Here is a 23531-nt window from a genome sequence, read left to right as displayed (position 1 = left end):
CCCCAGTTTGGTATGCATAAATAAACAAATATTAAAAAAAAAGATATTTCTACATTGGTTAGACCAAACAACCTTTGCTCTAAAAAAATTAGACATATTTATATATAAGCAGAACACATAGATCTAACATGATTTACTAGAGTTGAGCATCACCGGGCTTATTACATGGTGCCTGAGTAGGAGAATGACTGCCACCTGTGTGTTCGTGGAAATGGTGTCTCTACTATGCCATCTCATCCCGCGCCCATCAACTGGTCACTTCATGGCAGCTACTGGGTAAAATTGGTAAGTGTAGCATCACATTTAACAGAACTCCTTATCAAGTTCTTTCACTTTATTTTTTAAGTGTGTAATTAATCCATGCTTCCACACTACCAAGGTAATGCTACCTAATGTATGTCAACCCAGAGTCCATTTCCTACATCTTAATGAACAGCAAATTCTGAAAACATTCATGACTGCCAGGCTTGCAGAGGGGGCAAGCTGACCTTCCATCCTTGTTCATGGTTGTTCCCTATTATTTTAGAGGAGTCCCTTCACAGTACCTGGCGATGAGGATATCCCTTAAACCACAGCAGAAGATAATCTGATAATAAAAGAGAAAAGATCAGATTATCAGAGAAATTGGCCAACTCAGTGAGAAGAAGATTCAGTGTTTGACAAGATATTTGAAATCTTTTATGAATAGTTACATCATACAAATTGAAGCTTAATCTTGTGACATCAAGTTGTAATGCACATTTTTAATATTTGCAACCCCCTATGTTATTTGTTGCATACATCTATGATGAGTGGATAGTACTCTCGAACTTTCAGCCTAGTTCACATTTAAAGGACTCAGAATTTGCTCCAATAAATGACATTTCTACAAAATATATTAGACACTTGCACTCTACCCATTTCCCCAGATGGCCTTCCAAAACTAGATTTCTTAATTTTCCTTCTTGGACATTTAATTATCCACTGCAATTCAATGGAGGGTGGGGTGGGTCTGGGGGGGATGAAGACTTTAAAAAAGAAAAATATTCCTTTCAAAATCACAAAGAAAGAAAACTACTAGGGAGTCCTCTGGAAACAGGGAGGGCCAGTGAGAACTCAAATACCCAGGCTTCTCCATTGTCTTTCTTTGCCCTGCAGCAACACTGAGTTTCGCCCCCAGCACCTTTCTCAGCCTCAGCAGGGAAGGGCTTTGTCAACACAGCCCACAGCTGGAAAGAGCCTTCAAAGGCCCCAGGTCAGCCACTCCTGGCAGTTTGTAAAGTTTTCTAAGCAGAAGCATTTCTTCCTCTCTCTGGAGCAAATGCCAGTGTAGGGGCAATGTAATCCCCACAAAAGTGTCCTTCACACCTCAGAATGCAATACAGATCCTTGTCCTCCTCTTTTCCTCAACAGACTCTGACTGCTCAGTAGCTTACCAGTGGCATTGATCTACACCCTGAACATCCGTGACAGCAACACCCCCCTTTCCCAGCTCCCAGCCCCTCAAGCTTCTGAACTCTCTGCAGATGAGCTGTTTTCCAAAACTGTCAGTCTCTGGTTGGGTCCCCTCGAAGCACTGTGGTCTCCAATTTGCCCTAATCTGCTCGTCTAGGCTCCGAGAAATGTGAATTTCAGCTCTCTCCATTTTCCCACCCTCCCCATTTAATCTGAGCGCACGTTAACATAAATAGCTGTTTCTATAAAGTAGCACTAAATAATGGGAAGGAAGCTATTTTTCAGTCACATGAAGGCTGTGAAGCCAACAACTAGCAAGCGTTTCTGGAAGAGCAGACAGGAGACCGCCGGGGTGGGGCAGGAGCAGCAGGAGCTCTCGGGCTGGCGTCTATTGGGCTCTGAGGCTGCTTTTCCTGCTATCAGAGACATCCACTGGACCTTAAATGTTTGTGGACCCCAAATACACAGCATTATTGCACTGATGGAAAGTACAGAAACTTGAAAACCCAGAAAACCATTTCTCTGGCAGCCAGGGCGGCATCACCCTTGGGGTGGTGGCTGAAGGCACAGGAGACTGCATCTGTGACATCAGCATCTAGCTGTGGTCGCGGATTACGCCAGCGTGATGGCTTTGGAGTAATTTCTGAGCTATACATCTATGATTTTCTATATGCATATTATGCTTTAATTAAAAAAACACCTGAATTGCTATTTATGAAATGTACTCTGCTCATGAATCAAGAAATTAAATGTAAATATAAATAAAAGTCATAAGCACTGGAATGAAACTAGATCATTAATGATAAAGACATTGTGAGGAAGAAACAGGCTTAGATGAACTCGGAGGGGATCTCTGGAGTTGCTTAAAAATCTGAGTAAGGACAACAGTGTGACATTTGTGCGAAAAAAAGACATCTGGCCAGGAGTTGAAAACTGTTTAAGCTGGGGAACAAGGAGGTTCGGTACACCACTTACTACTTGTAGATTACCTGAAACTAGCCAGGGACAAGTCATGTTTCACAATATCATTTAGTGGAGCCGTATAGATTCTGTAATTTTGTTCTCTTTTGCTGATATTACTAAAAGAAAAAAAAAAGTGAGAGAGAACCAACACACAGCTACCAAAGCCGGGGTAGACTTCGTGACTTCCAACGTGACACCTGGCGAGTCCTTCTATGACAAATGAGCCCTAAAATCACACTGGGAGTGACAGGCACTGGGATTAGTTCTGGCATCACGTACATTCATGGTGGGAAAAAAGAGACAAGAATTCTACACTAATTTTACAGGTCAGCTTCAGATTTGCTAGATATGTTTAAGAATAAAATAACAGAAACTGTCAACCGAAAACCTTAGCTCTCCCAGATCCCATTTCTCCTACCAGCACTCTGCTGAACCTACGTGTAGCATATTTTCACCGACACATAGTGCCGGGTTTATAGCATGCAGGCAACTCATCACCGAACCGGTCTACCCCTGCCATTAACCCAGACTTGACCTGCTGTGTGGCGCGTTCAGACAAAATGCAATCATATACTCAGTAATACGAGAGAGTTTCTCTAGCTTGGCTGTTTGTCCAGGGGGTTATAATTTTTGATCCGGGGAATATAGACATTTGATTTTAACTTGATTTATGTATTATTTCAACGTTGGAGTATTTTTTAGGACACTGCATGGGATGTTTTTACAAGAGCGTTAACAAACAAGCTTTTTATGGAATAAAATTTTCAAAGGAAATATAGCTTTTGCTACATAATTACATTTTGAATCCTTGATGGCAAATGAAAGCCATTGTTCTAATATGTGTAATACACAATTAAATCTCCTACACAGATAATGATGGAGTTGGGTGTGGGTTAGCGCCAACATGAAAAAAAGGAAAAAAGTTCAACCAAGTACACTTTTGCACAAGGGATGAAAATGTCTTCCACAAGTGTGTAAATGCTGGGGGCAGATACCTACACCCTTGCCAGTGTCATGGTTAATTTTCTTATATTTGCCCGAGAACCAGTCCTAGAATAATTAGTACAAGCAGCTGCTTAGAAAAAAAAAGGAGCAGATCAAAATTGAGAAAGCCAGGTGCTTCTCGAGGACCACATTGTCATGTGAACAGCTTCTGGTAATGAAGTAGCCACTAGTTTGACAAATTTGCTCTGTTCAACATAATCACTGTCTGTTCTTTCTCTAACAATTGGCAGAATTTAAAACTAGATGAAAAGAGGACGCGTCCTATGAAAAGTATACATGTGCAGTGCGTTGACAAAGGAACCGTGACAACAGAAGACACATGTATTTGTAATCACTTGTTGAAGTCAATGACTTCAAAGCAGTCATGGACACCTTAGGAGCGCTCTATTGTACTGATTAGTGAAACATTTTTGAAATCATCACAGATGATGTTTCGATCTGCAGAGTTAAAACAAATGCATCTCCAGGAGAAAGAGTATAGTCACCTGCCTAGCCCCACGGCACCACATAACGTCACAAATGAATGCCTGATTTTTATCTGCAAAATTTCCAGCTTAAGACGGTCATTTTGTTTTGTGTGCAACTACATTCTGGGGTTCAGCTTCTCAGATCTCCTGTACTCTTCCCCCCAACTGATGGTGCTTATGAGCCACTAGTGCAGAAACGAAGGAGTCTAATGGACCTCAATATAAAACGGCCAAGACCCTACTGTACTGGGGGTATTCAGTCGCCTCACATCAGGAGACACTTAGTGTTGATTCAGAGTGTTACTTGGTCGTGAACAGGGAACCTCGGAGTCCAGGCGGTTTTCATCTACATCTTCTTAATGACACTATCTAGTTCCGAGTAAAAGTACTTCAGAAGACACAGGTTCGCCCAAAAAAAGTCTGGCACGTTGAGTATTGAATAACGTTTAATGATATTTATAAGCAATTGAATTTTGTATATTCCAGACTTATATACAGTATCTTTATAACTTAATGCATTTAAATTTTGATCATAAATTTAAATAAATCTTCAATATGATGAGACAGGACAAAATACTCAAGTAGATTTTCTTTCCCATTGAGTAATTCTATTTATATCTTAATTGATAAACTTCCTTTGTTAGGCTGACATGATGGAAAAGTGATTCTATGGATTTACTTCCAATGTACAAAACAAGAAAGAGGGGGCAAATGATCTGTGATATAAAACGAGGTATATAAGTGATATTAATATGCTAAATGTTAACTCAGTAATATACAAACTATGCACAAAACAGACTGCTGTAAATAACAAATGAAGACTCACATTCAAAGGTGTGCCAACCATTGGCTAAAGATACAAATTACTTTGCTCATTAGGTCTTTCCTGTATATCTTTAAATGTATAATATTTTAACCATACATTTGTGAACTCAAAAATTAGTATTTGATAACATGCAAATAAATACTTCCCACGTGGAGCTAAATAAGACAAAACTGATTAAAATGGAGGAAAACATACCTACTAGTCATATAAAAGGTTTAAAAATCAGAGCTAAGTTATGAGAGCTGCTAATCACTAAAATTTCTAAAAGAAAAACTGACTCAAAGATAGGCTAAGAAAGATGAGTAATTAACATTTTTCAGAGAGTTAAGATGTGAAACCAATCAACTCCTCCTTAGGATATAAAATATGTTCTTAGAACAAAAGAATTGCAAAGTCTTTAAAATCTCAAAGAATTGAAAAACTCTAGCACATTTTACAAAACTCACTAGTTAACTTCATTTCAATGTTTTGAATGAGTTCAAAATCGACCTCCCATATAAAAACATGTGGCTACATCTACAAGGAAATGCTATTAGTTCAACACTAAAAAAATGGAAGAAAAGGAGAAAGTTGGCCTAGAAATATCCAAAATTGCATGTAGATGGGGTATGACTAAGAATGTCACCACAGCATGAAAGACCATGTGAAAACTCTAAAAACAGCGTTTAGTTTTCAGCACGCAGCTATGTAGCATTTATGAAACGCCTCGCTGAGTAATGAGTCTCCACACACCGAGGCCGCAGGGGGCGTTTGCAGTCCCCATGTACCCGAAGGCACACGTTTTGAGTAACACGTGGTAAGTCACACGAAAGCACTCGCATCTCAATAGACCAAATCCCAAAGTGCCTACAGAAACTGCCAGATAGAGGTGGAAGTAAAATGAACTGCTTTATGTCTGTACCTCAGAAGGATTTCCATAGTGACCTTTCCTTGAATTATATTAGTTGAGGTAAATCATTAAACACCAACCAAGGGAAAAGAAATGGGACACGTTCACCCATGACTGGAGTCAGGATACCAAGGGTGATCAGATTCCCATTCCTCCATGAATTAAAACGTAAAGCTCAGTGAACAGTAACTTCTAACAGTAAATATATATGAACTGGGCTTCGAGATGTTTCCCAATCCCAAGTTACCATCTGTTCCTTGCTCACAGAGTTGAGGTGAATAAACTATTTTAATTCCTGAATAAAGGAACTGAATCAAAAAATTGAAAAACTGGTGAGACTTGACGACCTGAGATTTGTCCCAAAGCAATAAAGTAATAAAATAAGGAAATGAGCGAGGTTCAGGAATCTAAATGTATTCTTATAAAGAAGAATGAGAGGATCAAAAACTCAGAAAGAGGATATTACTTGAAAATGGAAGCAAAAAGGAAAACAGAAAAAAAATCCTGAAAACGATGCCCATCCAGTCCACGACGGTCAGCACTATGGGATGGAACTGTCAATGACCTGGACTTGCTTGATCCGGGCTGCAACACATGAATGCCCAAGTACTGCCAGGTGGGTGCCGTTCCTGGGGCTAAATCCCAGGGGAAACCCTCGGGGGCCTCTCCCGGAGAGGACGGGCAGGCACCCGAGGCCCTGCGCTGCGAGCCCTCCCCAGCTCTCCCCACACCACGGTGCCCCTGAAAGCCGATGCCTCGCTGGGCCGGAAGAGGAAAGTCTCAGCAGAGCCCCCTCTGCAGTCTCGAGCAGCTCAACGCGGGCAGCTCACCATGGGGAGTGGTCAGAGAGAAAGGACTCCAGCAAGACAAGTCTCGGGGACACCTGCCTAAGAGCCGGCGAGAGGTAACCGCAATAGCAAAGGTGATGGGCTGCCGTCTTCTCTCTGCTAGGGTACAGGAGAGCTGGGGGGCGATTTCAAAGGCTTAAAAGTTGGCGGAAAGAAGGTTAGATCAGGAGACGGCAAGTGTGATTTTTTGGCAACGCGAAGTAGACTAACCGCTGGGCATGAAGGCAGCACGGAGGAGGCGCTTATCCGAGGAGGGCTCGCCACAGTCCTAGGGTCACAGAAAACGTCATGGCTTTAGGAGGTGACACGGCGGGGCGGTGACATCACTGCTGTCTATTCGACACGCTGCGTTACTGCACACCCCTTAACACGAACGGGAGCTTGTCACAACTGCGTTTTTGGTTGGGGTTTCACGGGTGACTTCCTTTCTTAGGGAAGCGCTACTTTGCTGACAAGAAGTCAGCGACTTTCCAAATTACAAGTGATCGCCCCTTGAGGACTACGGTGCTCAGGCCGCTTTGATGAAACGGCATCTCAGGAGGCGATGTTCAGAATTCCAGACCACACAAGGGGCAAGGTGATTCCAAAGATACTGTTTGAACCCGTGGGTTGTCTGATGTTCCTAGGATAGCCTGTATAATTATATTCTTGTACTTGCATGATTCAAGTTTCTAATTTGCTGAGGTTATCCAGATTGCATCATTTGGCAGGCTCAGTTTAAATAAAATGTCTTATATGCACAACAAATTTTTGAAGTCCTCATGATAAAAATGCAATGTCATTTCCAGACTGCAAAGAATCGTTTTTTCTTGTCTCATTCGACTAAGTATTGAAATCAAGGATTCAATTTCATGGAACGCTAACGGGGTATTTTAGTATTATGCTAGTATTATGTTAGTATTATTAATAGCATTTTAGTATTATTTTAGCATTATTTGTCTAATAAAATTAAAGGCAAAGATAAGCTAAAATACATGAATATTTCCCCATCGATCTGAACATTGTGCATTGGATATAGGACAACATTCTACAAGAGTAAATTCATCTCCTTGCTCTCAGACTCCCCATTTGGTCATTATCAGAGTCTGAGTAAACTGCGACATTATACAACGAAATGTTAGGGGCAACCTCACAAAGTGCTGGTAACTGGGAGGCAAGCAGGTGGTCAGTGACTGCTGATTAAAAGGCTTTCATCTAAAAACTCATGGTGCACATTCTATGTGGCTTTTCCCTATACATTAAAGAAAGCACATGCCATTCTATTTAGGCATGCTTTTAAATGTAAAGTACATTTCTGTGTGAGTGAACATACCTACTTTTGTGTGAAAGTGGTTCCTGGCTATTTTTATTTTAACGGTACAGAGGTCTGGAAACTGGAAAGCTTTGGGTTTAAACAATGATCTGTTTTGTATTATCAAGGAGATTCTTTCCTGGTCATCCTTTTATAACGAATAGGGGTAGCCTGATTAGACTTCTTTTAGCATTTTACAAAAATAACTGCAGGTACACTGACTTTCCTGAGCAGGAAAATGTACATTATGATCATTTAAAAATGAAACACATGTTTAGCAAAAGAAAAACTGCTACCTCAATAGTTATTTAAGCATCCTGATTAAAAGCAAGTAATTAGTGTCAATTTTTAGCTTCTTTTAATTACGTAAGGGATGTGCTTTTCCATTTAGAAGATGAGAATATTTCCATGCCTGATGACAAATGAAGCAAGCTCTGCCTATACCACAGGGGTCTAGGGAACAGAGTGGCCAGGTAGGGTTTACTGTGTAGCGTTTAATGTGACATTAATTATGAAATTGGCCGTGCCGATCCAATGAGAATCATGATGTGTTTTTAAGGTAAGTGTTTGAGCTTAAGTTGACATTAAGCTACAAGAGTTTGAAAAAAAAAAAAAACAGATAGGGTCAAATTCCAATAAATTTGAAATAAGGACAGCTATAAACAACAGAGCTGCCATTTTTCATCCAGGTCACACTTCACCCAAAGCCTAATTCCGAGCAGTGTGAGCTGGCTAAAGCAGAAAAAATAAATGGCTATTCAGAAACTAATTTATTCTAATGCGTGTCTGGAGTGCATGTTCACACACCGTCATCTTCTTGGTGAAATGATAGATCTGTTGTTTTTATATCTAGCAACACATATAGCTGCCGACCTAGTTCATAATCCCCAACAGGCTTCTAAACGAAAACACTAGATCCTTGAGAATTAGAGCGATCTGCCTTACAATTTAGGCAGCATTTAGACCTTTGTTAATGAAACCGAGACTATAGTCCTTAAAATGGACAAAAAGACTAGCCTTTTTGTAGACTAGAAGAATCTACTGGTTGGCTGGTTAAGATTTCAGGTCTAGGACTAAGCAAGTGAGACTCAGTAAGAACAAAAGAAGATGAATAGGTCTTTTTTTTTTCATATTTGAAGTCAAATCATCAGCGAATCTATACTTACAACAATTATTGGTATTTACTCATAGGGCAAATTTTCATTACTCTGAGTCACATGCTCTTTGCTTTTTGCCTTGAAATCTGCTACTCTCTTGAAAGTGTGCTGTGCACTGGTGGGTGAATCGAGAGTGAGGCGACACCCTTCAAAACTGGGAGCTGCCTGATTGTTCATAACAAGCTGCAAATCCAGAACTCAGTCTGCACCCGAGTCCTCCTCTATTAAAACTTGATGCCGGGGCCACGTGAAGTCACTGCTGTGTGTTGATAAGGGAGCAAACTCCAGAGCCTTATTCTCCAACTCCACCTTGGCCCGTTAGACACCTGTGTGTAATTGCGCTCACCTTGTTTTCCAGAAGGCGCAGTTACACCGCACCGGCATGCTCAAAAACCATATCACACTGGCTCGTGGCACAGCTACATAATGTGAAAACTGAGCACAATCGTCACAGAGCACCACTGGCGACCATGGCCATCGCTGTGTCTGATTCCCGGGGCACACCTGCACTGTCTGTCACGCGGTCACCATCTGTCCTCATCACCGACCTCAAATCCGACCTGTCACGTGCTCACCACTGTCAACCCAGGCATGATGTCCACACCAACCACATCTAGTCCTGTCTTCCCTCTGAGGACGCTCCCACAGCACCGCATCTCATAAATCACAAGGAAACGATGCACCTGCACTCTGCCCCGTCCCCTGGCTCTAGTTCTGGAGTCCACGATTATTTTGCACTTGAAGATGAAACTAAGCATGCACCATGGAGCACTCTGCAAGATACACTATACAAGACACACGCCATCTTTTGAGGGGCTCGTGATAAGCTCCATCCTTATCCCACAGTAGCACCTGCGGTTTGACAGAAATATTGAATTGTCAGTGGTCTTTATCTACTAACGAAAAGGAAGACTCCCGTGTAGCAGGGCATAAATGAGACCATTTCATTCCTAGCTCCCCAGAGGGAAGAGCCTACAGATGTCCGGGCTCTTTTATTATCCAGTTTGCCGAGACAACCCACCTAGGGAGTAAGGTCCTCCCGTCAGCCCTCCGTGTCCCGGCACGCAGGAACTACCACCTCAGCCGAGGGCGACCAGCTGCAGGGATGTGTCTCTCTCCCCCGGGGCTCCGGCTGGAGACTCCACACCATGCCGGAAGCCTGCTGACGGGCCACTGAGGCTGCCTGAAGAGGCCTCGGCCTAACCGCTCTAAGCCCCTAGGTAGAGGGGGCGGAGGAGAGGGCTGGCCGCTGAGGAAAGGGCGTCCCTTAGAGACTGGGTCTCCGGAGCCTTCTCCGACCCTACCACCATCCTGCACCGCCCAAGCAAGTCAAGCCAGCTACAGAACAACATCCCAGGAAACAGGAAGATGACTGGAGTTTCCAACCCAACACCATCACATCCTAACACAGGACGGGCTTCCTGGTGGGTACAGGATGTCCCACGGTGAGGCCCGGCCTGCAGCTCGAGGCTCCCTGTTCTGGTTTCTGAGCCCCGAGTGCAGCCTGATGGCGCGAGGAAGGGCGTGTCGCGCTCTCTTCCCGCCACGGGAACACTCTGATGCAGCCTCTGGGGTGATACTTACTCAAATATGGTGGTTTGTAAGGCGCTCGTGTATTAGACAGCAGTCCGTCCAGCTCCTTCCTCTCCAGGGTGCTGTGCAGCGCCTTCTCTTTGCCAAAGGTGGAGAAGGAGCGCTCCGCCCCGGGCTGGGCTTCCGGAGCTTCGAACACCTCGGTGTCGGGGACGGAGTCCATGCCTGGCACGTGCAGGTTGCTGCGGTAGTCGGCGGCCTGGCGCCCGTCGGCCGGGACGAAGGAAGGCATCCAGCACCTATCCGAGTGGCCCAGCGCCTTGCATTCCTCGGTGCAGTTGGAGAAGAGATCCATGCCTGTGGGCGAAACACGAGACCCATAGGTGGGCTTCAGGCACAGCTTGGCAAGTCACAGGCGGGCGGGAGGCCGAAGGCCCGGAGCGCTGGAGCGTTTTAGCTCCGCAGGGCCAAACGTCTCTTCACACTTTTCTGTGAGCGCTAAGACTCTTGGCCAAGAGACGCCTGAGATAGATGTTTCTAAGCCACTCAGGGTCTCAGGAGGGAGAATCTGGGCTGTGAATTATTGAAATAGTTAGGGGACAGTAGCAGACAGAGAATGAGATTGTTTAAAAACCTCTGATGGCATACTTAACAGAAAACACCCAAGGACAAAGTCTTGATCATCCATCATCAATAATGAGAACGCGCCTGCCCTCTCCCCGCCCACAGCCAACACTGACGATGAGGCTTAGATGGTGACATCTGGGCACGTGCCCAGGCACAGGCCTTCAGGCTGCAGGCGGACGCCCGCAAAGCGGCCTTTCGCGAGGGGCGGCGGGCAGGCTCCCTGGGACCTGGGAAACGGGCTGGCGACACTCCGTGGCCCACGCTACTACGGGCCACTCCCCGCCGGCCACCCCCGCCGGCCACTGCCAGGACATGGGACAGAAGACCAGCAAACCCAAGGCGGCTGCACGCGGGGAGCACAGGGGCGCCACGGACAATCACCTGACTGCGGGTGCTTGGGCCGGCGCCCCCCAGAGCCTGGTCCCCCCAGAGCCCGGTGATTACTCATCCTGGAAGGGCAAGCTTGCAGGTGAGGACTTCAAGCCTCATTGTCTCACGGATGGACAAGGCTATTAAATCTTATCTGATTATGACTCCAGGAAGCTCTTTCAGTTGCTGAAGCGAAGTATAGCCATTCTCATGCACGAGGAACTACTATTTGATATTCATTTTGATAATTAGCACTATACAGAAAAACAAGTACACAAGCCCAAATCGCGTTTTAATGTCTTTCCAAAAATAGTAACTTATTTATTGAACCTGTTTTAAAATAGGATCAATTTGAAGTACCCAAAAGCACCATTCATCTGCATGAAAGAAACTCTCAAATGCGTGTCTAGGCTGGAAAAATTACAGATCTTTCTTGACCAACAGAACAATATTTAGTTAATGGCCATGCTTGGTTGTTCCTTCCATAAATATCAAGAGTGATTTCAGCTCTTGAACAAGTTTTAGTTTTAATTGCTAACAGTATTCTGACATATACTGATCAACAAGCTTGTGTGTGTTTATGTCAACATCTGTAGATACAAAATAAAGGCAATCGTACTTCCAAATTACTGCTCTTCTGGACTGTCCACAAGGATTTTGGATTTCTGGACTGTTAACTACATGCATTATGTTCAACAAAATAATGCCAAGCTTCTTGTCATAGGTTCATCTCACCTTAAAATGACTTTTTAGTCTAAACGGAACTATGTATAATGCCAAGTCTGACTTCTATTATAACATTCCTTTGATAATTGTCATGCATAAGTCTGGAAATAAATTACTGATCAGTGAACTGTTGAGGAGCTTAGACGTGAGCTGAAGCTGGGATTAAGGAGCCAGCTTAGCACAGGATGTCAGACATGTCAGCGCTTCTCTGGACACCAGGCCAGTTCGGTTCTTTATCCTGTCTCTGCAAGGAGCTGTGTAGACAGAGAGAGAAAGCGAAGGGCACTGGTCCCAGGCACACTGACCGCCTGGGCCACCTGATGGGCATGCGTCCTTGCTGTTGACATGGGGACTAAGCACTGTGTCCTCCCTACATAGAGGTGGGTGGCACTGACAGGGTCCCCAGGGCCCACAGACGCCCCCTATTATAGACTGACGGGGGAGACCTTCAGGGCCAAGCGATTACAGACAGTTATTTATTATGAAAATAAATTCAAGCGATGTCCACTTTGAAATGGATGTGATGAATTCAATAACAGGATTGTCTTATCAGAGCTTACTCAAAGAGGGTACTAAGGCAAAACTTGGAATTAAAATGATTGTTTGCCACGTGACTGAAAATCCTTTAAAGCGAGCTGAGTGCTGGTTCCAAGGCCTGGTCACCCTGAAGATAAGTTTACACACCCAGATTGTAATTCGCTAGGAAGTCGACATTCCTGGTGAGCTGTTGGTGGGCATGTGAGAGATGCTTTTGCTCAAATTTGGTTTCGTGGGTAAATCATACTCAGTTGTGCTCATTTTCTTCTGTTGTCACTATGGTCTTCCACCTCTTTTAATTTCTAGAGGCAGGACACAAGCCCCTTTGATGATGTAGCAAAGTTCTCATGGGTTGAGAACCTGTACAAAACAATCTATCACATGCCCAAGAAAAGTGAGGCAGAGGAGAATATTTTTTGGCTATTATTGGAAGAACAACATTACTTGACAGAGGGGAAAACACACTAGTGAATAGTTTGCTTCGTTTAAGAGCCATCCCTGTGCAGAGGCAGCCACAGCAACATCACGCAGCCTCCTAGGCTAGAATAAAATGAGGCTCCCACCGCCTGTGAGTCCGCCCCTCAGGGTCCCCCATGAACACCTCTCTTTCTCAGGAGCAAACTTGCAAAGAAACAAAATTGTTTTAAAGCAACAAATGACAGTCAATAGCTTTCAGATAAGGAATGGAGCGGTTCCCTGAAAACGGGGGTCGCTTTTAGTTGCCTTCGGGACACAGGTTGAGAACCAAATAAACGTTTCTAAACTGCCGCCCTTACCTTGGGGCGCCATGGAAACATCAACTCGTGCAGCCCTTTTCCCCTTATCAGGAGCCGCACAGACACGCTCTTCCGACAAGGGACTGTTTAAGTCCGTAGGTCATGGATGAGTGCATGGAGCACGGACCAGGATATCCATACACAAGACACAGCAAACACGTTCCCCTCCTGTGGACCTTGCCCAGATTGAAGCCCCAAGTGTTTTTCCCCCCATTCCAGTGTCTTTACAGTAGAAGGCATCACAATTACGTAGCAGAAAAAATGCAGGTCAAACCTCCGCTTAGAAATGTTGGTGATTTCTAAAAAAAACACAACTTTTTCAACATATATATTTTCTTTGCAATCTCTTTTTCTAGTTATTTATTTTTTTTTTCACTTCTCGGCAATAATCTGTTCTGTAAGGCATGACAGCTGATGTGATAGACTGCCTGTTATGCAGAGATAAATTTAGACAAATTTTAAAATCCATCTTTTTAAAGTGGCAAGTAACTTGTCCCTTGGAGTCAGAAGCAGAGATATTACCACTGAGAACAAATTGTGATTTCAAAAATATACTTCTGTTCAATTTATGCCATTTTCTGGAGAATATAGTACGAGAAAATTATGGATACATCTCTTCTTCCTAACAGCAACTCCTCACAACATGTTTATTTTTTTCAAACTATGATGTGTTTATGCAAAAGAAAATCCACACTCAATTCTTTGAGAAAATTTCTAATCTTGCTTTAACTGATTATAGTGGGGGGAAACCAAGCAATATTAACTAAAACGAAAACTTTATGATGATTTTTAGGAAAATATGGCTCAAGGGCAGAGATCTAACACCACAATTCCTAAAAATTTCAAAACATGGACATGGAAAGTTTTCTTTATATCTCTATGGATCGTCTTCCAAAATGTTTATACTTTTCTTCATTTTATCTTAACATTTTCCCTCATACAGGTTTTCCAGTTACAGATCCACAGTATCTAGTTGTAGCTCAGAATTTGACCAGAAACCTGAATAAGCTTCTAGCAACCATGACTCAATTTTATTTCTAAAGTCAGAAACTAATTTTCCAGTATCTAAATTCTTACTTGAATTAAGAGAAGGAGATTTGCATTTTATGATCAATCAGGAATTCTCTTGCTGACACTGTGGTAGTGGTCAATGGCTTGAGACATTTCACGACATACTTTACCCATTCGTTTGTAAATACGGGCAGCCCAACTTTTTAATTCAATTTTATCAAGAATAAATATCAAAACAATTAGTCAAGAAATAACCCTATTTAGATGTTAAATTGTCTTATAAGTGAAAGAAAAACTGCAGGTAGAAAATTCTGGCTTTTTTTTCAAGTGAACTATAGCAAGTGCCATTCACTGAATCACATGTTAGGGTTCTTTGTGTCAGTATAATTTTTGAAGAGGCACAGTGATTAAAAGCAAGTTGATACTCAACCATAGTATTATGCACGTTATTCGAATTCAATAAACGGCAAGAGTAACTCCATCCAACTACACAGAGCGCTTTAACCACACTGCAGTAGCATTAACATGCCCGAGCACATACAACTGAACGTGTATCAGAATTCTCAACTAGAAAAAGTGATCTGGCTTTTCACCTCGTGCCACACTAAGCCACGCTGGAAGCACATTCCCTTTAAGGCCACTGGGCCCGGGGCTTGGCTCCTCCAGCGTGATGAATCAGGTTTCTCCTGTGGTGGCGGCTGTGCATGCATTTACTACATCTCCTTGGGCTGCGGCCAGATCTACCCCGCACAGCAATCGCGCCCTGCAGAAGACTCCGGGCACCTTGACAGGCCCACGGGGAGAAAGGGCCACGGGCAGGGCCAGGCCTTGGGCCTCACACTGAGCCAGGTGCACTGTGCACGGACAAAGCCCCTGTGGTGCCGCGGGCAGCTGCCAGGGCCCGGAGCCATCGGCACACGAGATGGGGGCCGCCTGTGGTTGGGGGAGCAGACCCGGGCCGGGGGCAGACAGGACAGAAGAGAAAACGATTTGCGGAAGAAGAAATGAAGAAGTAACTAAAGGCATAAGCTAGAAAGCCGCATTACCAGAGGGAAGAAAAGTGGGAACGAGGGAGAACTTAGGATGGGGAGAGGAGGGCCCGCGCCTGCAGTCACGCTCGCCCCCGGGGGGGGGGGGGGGGGTTCAGATCTGTCCTTCTTCAGGCTCCTTCTGCTCTAGCATCTGACTTCCCGCCTGAAACAGACTGACCGGGCCCGCGTTTAGTAGCCTTGGCTTGCTACCGAGCCTGTGCCTGAACGTGCTAGGAGTAGGGTTTCCCAAAGGCGCACGCGGAGGCCGGCAGCACCTGGCTTTGCAGGGAGGAGGCCAGGGCACGCACGGAGCCCACCTGCACCCGGCTCTGGGAGGCGGCTGAGTCCTTGGTTTGGGGCTTATGCACTCCCAGCGGCAGTGCAGGCTGGGAGCAAGCGGGGGAGGAAATGCTTTCAGTTCTCTGCCTGTCCAGCTTTCTGCTTAGAACAGAAAACATTTCAAAACCACCCTCCCAACAGGGCCGACCCGAGAAACCGCTGCAGTGCCGCACTCAGGGGGCAGCTGCTTCCCAGTGGCAGTGTGAGGGGCCATCGGGAAACAGCTACCCCGGGGCGTGTGGCCGCCTGAGACTGCTCACGGAATACAGAAGTAGAGCAGAAATTTGACAATAAATTTTACATGCTGAAGAACTCAAAGACAAGACAGTATTTTTTTTCTTGCCATTTGGATAAAGAACAATAAAGACTGCCTTCCTTTACAAAAGCCGCATACCCTGGCATGTTGGGTTTCCTTTGAGAGCTCTGGCAACTAGACGCCTCTGAAAGAAGCATCATAAGAACGGCAACATGAGTGGGGGTGAGAGGAGTGGGTAGGAAGCCACTGGCCCGCCCCCAGCGAACCTCCCTCCAGTCCAGCCTCTGCTTCTGGGAGAGTCGGCTGCTCCTCTCCCTTAGGCTAAGGAGTGGAGGGGCTCAACTAATTGAAATGTGCATGGAGATCAGAGCTGTTCCAAAAGACACAGGGAGTGGGGAGGGGGCGGAGGCACCCCAGGAACAGAAAGCAGTCTCTCTCTGGCCAACATGAAACATTTTGTCTCCCCAGTTTTAAAAGGCGGACTGTTGGTTAAATGAGAAACTGAAAAGAATAGGAATGAGCCATTCTCAATGTACAGCTTTTTAAAAGACAACAATAAATCATATGCCATATATAGGCCAAAAATGAAAGGGACTTTGTGCTCAAATATAAACTTCTGGCAGGACCTGGTGTGTTGTCAGGTCCCAGACACTAAATAGATGCTCTGTTCAGCTGGCGTGAAGGCCCGTCAGGGGCTGGGACCTCCGGGGATCCTGGCAGCCCGGGGCCCATTAGGCCTGCATATTAATGACGCGCGGCAATATAAAGAGACCCTTGAGCAGCTCCCGCTTCAGCCGCCTTTCCCAAGACCAGGGCCTCAGACACAGCAGCACCAGCCAAGGGAGAGGCTCCAGGAGTGTCTGCTGCCAGGCGACGCGGGACCCGCTGCCCTCTGACCCACTGCCTCTCCGCTCACCGGGCCTCCGGCCTGGCCTGCAGACACCGGCTTCCCTGAGGAGGGCCTTGCTCCCCTGCACCATGAGGCGGATAAAGCTCAGCCTCAGGGAGAGGGGGGGGGCGCCCACGGGGGGCACTTACAGAGGCCACAGGAAAGCAGGCTTTTCACTGCTTACGTGCCAGACCCGCACCGAAGCCACACCGAGGAAGCCTCAACCAGCACTTTACGGGGGGCACACCGATGACGCGGACGAAAACCCAACGTCTATGACAGGTGGCCACTTCCTCACGGTTCGGGATTTTCTTTCTTTCAAGGGTTTCCTGCAAGTGTTAGCACGTGGCATTAATCGCCACGACCCCGCCACACGTGAACAGGAAGGCTCTGAGAGAAAGGTAAAGCCACAAACGAAGTCAAGTGAAGACCTGCGACAGAGGACGGCTCCAGGCAGCAGCGCCTCGCCCGCGCCGGAGGCCCGGAGGCCAGCTTGACTGGACATGCAGAAAACAGGGGCGTCCACGTGCTTCACACACGGACTGGTCACTGGTCGGGGGGGAACCCCTGCTCTGAGCCTGCGCAGGCCTTCCCTCGCCACTCCTGCGCTCCTTCAGTCCTGGGGCTGCAAAAGGCTCTACTCTGAACACCAGGGGCGTGGATGCCAGGCGCCGTGCCCCCCCCGCCCCCCCCGGGGTCTCCAGGGGCCTTATGCTGGTCAGTCAGTTCCATTCATCTGCAGTGGCCTTATCCAGAAACGAATCCAATCATCCCTCGATTGACTGAGATGGCCCTGGCGGGTGGAGCTTTGGGGGGTTGGAGAGCAGGTGGATGCCAGGCCAGCAGGGCATGGAGAAGGAAGCCTTCGTCCGGCAGGCGGCCCCCCAGTGAATGTGGGAGGAAGCTTCCTTGTTCACTGCAGCAGTTACGGGCAGAGCACACAGCCTCTGCAGTCACCAACGCTCCGCGGCAGAATCGAGCTGGGACGGTGTCCGCGCCAGACGGGTGAAAACAGGACCCGCCACGGAAGCCCACGGCCGGTGTCACTTACCAGCCGACTGTCCGCGGTTGGTGGCATCGTGGTCACTGTCCCCCTGCTCGCTGTCTCCGTGGCCGCTGTCTTTAGAGCTCACTATATCAGCTTCCTGGAATGCAGAACTACAAGTGCAAAGATGTGGATATTAGAATTAAAAGGTGAAGAACACGAGAGTCATGCTTCTGCCACCACATGGCCGCCGCCGGTGCTGCAGACCGACCCTGTCCCTCTGTTGCCTGGTATTTCTGCACCAAAGTAGTTCTCATCACCTCAAGTCTCACTGGTGGGCACTGAGCCCAGCAGCCCCAGGGAGCTGGTCCAGCGTGTCCACGTGGGTGTTCCTCCCTGACAGCAGCCCAGCCACAGCACCGGGCTGTGGGTTGCTCACTGAGGACACACTCGAAGGCACTGTGAAAGCTGACTACAGTGAAACAGGCACTCTTGGGGGGGGGGGCTGTTGTCCAGCCCATACAGGGTGGGTGCCTGCCCCTGCCTAACTGGAAATCCTGGATACCCTTTCTACTTGAATAGGGAATAATATATCAACTTCTACGCTGAGTAGGCAGTAAACTGCCCAGCCACCAAGGGAGAGCAAGAGTGGGCAGAAAAAAAAAGAGTCCATACCTGTTCACTCGGCGAGGTCTGTCAACTAGATAGCTGAGCTCTGCTCGCTGGTGTTTGGTCTAGGAAAAAAATAAATAAATCAAGAGCATTTGAGTGCTAAGGGTTTCACTAGCAGTCTGCTTCTGAGGTTAGGAACTAATTCTAGCTCCAGGCTTTGAGCAGCCTTTTAGGAATTTCCAAGCTGTCTCAGGACCTCAGCCTGAGGAGGGTAGGCCAGGGCAGGGCCCCGTGCAGAAATGCTTCATCTAGATTCAGTCAAGGTGAAATCAAAGCAGCCATGAAAGCCCAGTTTTAAATGTGAGGTATTTGTAAAAGGAATGCAAAGGGCTTCCCAGCCAGGGCTTCTGCACTCCAACTCCCTCTCTGGCTTAGTCAACCCCTGCGCTCTCTGCAGTCCTTCTCAAGGCCTAAAACAGTGTTTAGGTGCATCCTGGTTGACACAAGAAAACAGCACGCTGAATAAGGAAAAAGTTTGTATGTTTTATGGAATTCTTTTGTTGTTTATTTTCAAAATGTGCTTACGATACAAATGAGCTGTACAAATATTCATGAAGTCAATTAATATTATCTAAGACTCAAATAAATTAAAGAACCTGCCGAGAAAGGAGTTCACCAGCATCCCTCATCCCCATTGCCCTCTGCACAGTCCTCCAGCCCTCCACCCCACCAGGGCCAGGCCAGCGCAAACTTGCTTTTGCATAAATCAACCCCCTCCCTCCTTCCAACTGGGCCTCTTCTCCATCTTTGAAAAAGAAATCGGAATTGACAAGCCAGAATCTGTGATGAAGAAAAGCAACAGCAGTGGCAAGAGGTGGTGATGAGCTAACAGATGGAGGTAAGACCATCCTCTAAGCCTGTCCTTAGTTTTGGCTCCCAGGGGTCTGGCCCAAGCCACTTCCTTCAAATCCACACTGGGTGGGCGCTGGGCTTCAAGAGCGTCTGTAAATGCTGTCCAGGGCCGAACCGGAGGCTTTTCTGCAACCCGAGTTCAGAGGACAGGAATCCCGTTCACTAAGACATGCATTTGAGTGTAGACAACTGCAGAGTTAAACAATCTATAGCTGACTGTTACACGCGATGGCGGGCATCATAAACAAAGCAAAACAGGATGAACTTTATTAACGCCTGGGACAAACGCAAAGAGAAAGACCTCTGCCAGGGCCTGAGCGACCCTGGGCCACCGAGGCCCTCGCCCCGCCCGCCCCCCGCCCGCGCCTGCCACGCCCCCTACCCCGGGGGTTTGGAGAAGGGCAAGGGGGGAGCGGAGACCCGCGGCCCAGGAAGAGAGAGGGCCCGAGGGGGAGGCGGCTGCGGGGGGAGGGGGCAGAGCACCGAGGGCAGGGGGGAACCAGGCGGAGCTCAGGGAAGGAGGGACCGCAGGAAGCTCCCATTACGGGAAGGGGGCGGGGAGGGAGACCCCTGCAGAGACGCCAGCGAGCTCAGGCCCTAAGACACTCAGAGCGCCAGAGCGCAGGGCCGGCTAGAGGAGGCTCTCGGATGGAGGAGGTGAGAGATGGTGGTCCTTGCGCTTCGGCCTTACCTCGTTGGACAAAATGCTGCCGTTGGAGAGGATGTCGGGCTGCTGGTCGGCGTAGCCGCTGACCAGGGCGCCGCAGGGGTTGTGCTCGGCGTCGGCGCTCCGCGACGGGCTGCAGGGTTTGAGGAACATCAGGTCGGTCTTGGCGGACTCGGGGGTCAGGCAGACCTGGTAGCAGTAATTCTGGTTGTGGTGGTGGGAGCCGAAGCCCCCCGGCTCCTCCACGGGCACTTGGGCCGGGTTGCTGGGCGCGCCGGCGCTCTGCACCAGCATGATGTCCGACTTGCTGAGCTTCTTCTTGCGCGCGCGGGCCTGGCGGCCGCAGCAGGCCGCGGCCCCGCCGCAGCAGCACAGGCAGCACTCGCCAGCCAGGCACGTGTAGATGTTGAGCTTCTTCTCCTTGCGGCAGCGCACGGCCAGCACGATCATGGCCAGCAGGAAGACGAAGGACACCGAGCCCAGCGCGATGATGAGGATGAGGGTGAGGTCCAGCGAGGTCTCCCCGCCGCCCGGGCGGCTGGGGCGCTGCTGCTCCCCGGCACCCCCGCCCGCGCCCGCGCCCCCGCCCTGCGCCTCCACGGCGCCGTCCACCAGCTGCACCACCAGGGTGGCCGTGGACGACAGCGGCGGCTGCCCGTGGTCGCGCACCTCGATCACCAGCTCGTAAGGCCGCTGGGGGTCGCGCTTGGCCGGCACCCGGCGCGCCGTGCGGAGCTCGCCCGTGCGCCAGTCCATGCGGAACAGGCTCATCTCGTTGCCCCGCACGATGCTGTAGGTGAGCCGCGCGTTCTCGCCGTCGTCCGCGTCCACCGCCGCCACGCGGGTCAGCAGGTAGCCCGGCTCGGCCGAGCGGGGCAGCGCCTCGCGCGCCGGCGTCCCGTTGCGCCCGGGCAGGGGCGCCACGAGGGCCGGGGCGTTGTCGTTCTGATCCACGATGAGGATGTTGACCGTGGCGTTGCCCGCCAGCGCCTGCGGGCTGCCGGCGTCGCGGGCTTCCACCTGGAAGCTGAAGTCCTTGAGCTGCTCGTAGTCGAAGGAGCGCAGGGCGTACAGGTAGCCGTTCTCGGAGTTGATGGACACGTAGGTGAAGACGCTCATGCCCTGGATCTGGCACTCGAGGATGGAGTAGGCGAGCTGGGCGTTGGCGCCCTCGTCGCGGTCGGTGGCGCTCACGGCGTAGATGTAGGCGCCCGGCACGTTGTTCTCGGTCACATACACGTCGTAGACCGGCTGGCTGAAGCGCGGGGCGTTGTCGTTCACGTCGGACACCTGCACCTGGATGGACTTGCTGGTGGAGAGCGCCGGCTCGCCGCGGTCGCGCGCCACCACGGTCAGGGTGTAGGACTCCCCCGCCTCGCGGTCCAGCGGCGCCTCGGTCACGATGGTGTAGTAGTTCTTGAAGGAGGACTTGAGGCGGAACGGCACGTCCCCCAGCAGCTCGCACTGCACCTGCCCGTTCTCCTCCGAGTCGCGGTCGGTCACGCTGAACAGGGCCACCACCGTGCCGGGCGCCGCGCCCTCGCTCACCGCCTCCTTCACCGTGCTGAAGCTGATCTCGGGCGCGTTGTCGTTGGCGTCCAGCACGCGCACCAGCACCTTGCAGTGCGCGGGCACGGCGTTGGGGCCCAGGTCCTTGGCTTGCACGTACACCTGGTACAGCGGGCTGTCCTCGTAGTCCAGCTCGCCGCTCACCTCCAGCCGGCCGGTCCGCGGGGACAGGCCGAAGAGCTCCCGCGCCCGGGGCGAAATGTGGCTGCTGAAGGAGTACACCACCTCGCCGTTCTGGCCCTCGTCCGGGTCGCTGGCGTTGAGCTGGATCACCAGCGTGCCGGGCGGCGAGTTCTCGGGCAGGGACACGGTGTAGACCGGCTGGTCGAAGGCCGGCACGTTGTCGTTGGAGTCCAGCACTCGGATGGTGAGCAGGGCCGTGCCCGTGCGCTGCTGCTGGGGGGGCAGGCCCCCGCCGCCTCCCCCGCCTTCGGCGCCTCCGCCCCCGCCGCCTCCCCCGTCCACCGCGGTCAGCACGTAGCGGTGCACCGCTTGCTGCTCCCGGTCCAGCGGCTTCTCCAGCACCAGCTCGGCGAAGCGGTTGCCATCCCCCTGGGTCTGCACGTCCAGGGAGAAGTAGCTGTTGGGGGTGATCTCGTAGTCGCGCAGGGAGTTGGTGCCCACGTCCGGGTCGAAGGCGCTCTCCAGCGGGAAGCGGGTGCCCGGCGTGGCGCTCTCCGAGATCTCCACCGTCAGGTCCGGCTCCGGGAAGGAGGGGGGGTTGTCATTGATGTCCAGCACCTCGATCTCCACCCGGAACAGCTCCAGCGGGTTCTCCAGAAAGACCTCCAGGTGCAGAACGCAGGAGGGGCTCTGTTTGCAGATCTGCTCGCGGTCGATCTTCTCGTTCACGTACAGCACCCCGGTCTCCAGGTTGAGGTCCAAGTAGGGGGTCCGCGAGTTGGGCACCGTTTGGAACCTGCGAGCCGAAAGTTTTGTAATGTCCAAGCCCAGGTCTTCGGCGATATTCCCCACGAAAGTGCCGTGTTCCTGCTCCTCCTGCACCGTGTAGCGAAGCTGGGAGAAGACCCCCTCCACCGTCCAGAGCAAGGCTAAGGAGAATAGCACAATCATCTCCAAAGGGAAAGGAAGCAGCTTCCCGCGGCCTGTCAGCCACCCGGTCGCCTCCCCGCCACCACGGAGAAGAATTAAAAATGACAAATAAAAGTGCGCTATGTGGGGGCTCCCGTGGCCTTCTGTCCTTAAAAATCCTGTTCCTTTCGCTTCATTCTAGGGCTCCCCCCGCCCCAGTTCAGCCTCGTTCTTCAACCTTAGCGCAGGCTGGGCGACAGGCATCCCCTCTCCTCATCTGTAATCTTCCCACTGACCAATTAATAAGATAATAAGACAATCATCAGCGTCCTTTATTCCGACAATCTTGGCGCAGCGCGGCGCTGGCAAATCCCGAGGAGAAAATTTCGATATTTCAAGACTGTCCTCGGCTTGTCTTCTTGCTGATGGGAGGAGGAGGAGGAGGAGGACGAGGAGAAGGAGGAGGAGGAGGAGGAAGCAGAGGAGGAGGAGGAGGACGAGGAGAGCCTGCTGGCGCCGCTGCACATGCCTCTTAATGTCACAGGCTGGCAGATGCGAAAGGGCTCACGGGCGGCGAGCGGATTCGGCGCCGGAGGAGCGGAGGGCGGCTCTGCAGCAGCAAACTTTGATTCTCCTCCTCTCCCCGGAAGGCTGGGCAGGCTGGCATGGTCCCCCGCTCGCTCTAGCCGCGGTTCCCGGCTCCGGGGGGCGCGCGCCTCGCCGTGTCCATCGCCCGGCCGCCCGCCCCTCGGGCAGCGTGGAGCGGGTCCTGCTGCGGTC

At 49.6% G+C, this 23531-nt stretch overlaps 1 protein-coding gene across 2 annotated transcripts in view; it reads right to left on the bottom strand.

Moving 5' to 3' along the window:
- The window catches only part of PCDH10 (protocadherin 10), a 39837-nt gene extending 16326 nt beyond the window's left edge, over positions 1-23511 (bottom strand). The window contains exons 1-5 of one of the 2 annotated variants that reach the window (XM_012726885.1): positions 20175-23511; positions 18635-18693; positions 18026-18132; positions 10465-10770; positions 4385-6700 (exon numbers count right to left, since the gene is read on the bottom strand). In XM_012726885.1, the coding sequence (XP_012582339.1) occupies positions 6675-6700; positions 10465-10770; positions 18026-18132; positions 18635-18693; positions 20175-22793 (3117 nt within the window). In that variant the 5' untranslated portion in view covers positions 22794-23511 and the 3' untranslated portion in view covers positions 4385-6674. Of the gene's footprint in view, positions 1-4384; positions 6701-10464; positions 10771-18025; positions 18133-18634; positions 18694-20174 lie in introns of those variants that run through there. The other variant, XM_004685285.2, reaches the window with a different exon arrangement.
- Positions 23512-23531: the final 20 nt, after the last annotated feature.

This window comes from Condylura cristata, unplaced genomic scaffold (genome assembly GCF_000260355.1).
Source record: "Condylura cristata isolate star-nosed mole 26May11 unplaced genomic scaffold, ConCri1.0 scaffold00018, whole genome shotgun sequence".
NCBI lineage: Eukaryota > Metazoa > Chordata > Mammalia > Eulipotyphla > Talpidae > Condylura > Condylura cristata.
Note: the sequence above shows the minus strand (reverse complement) of the source record. Positions and strands in the feature narration are given on the sequence as shown.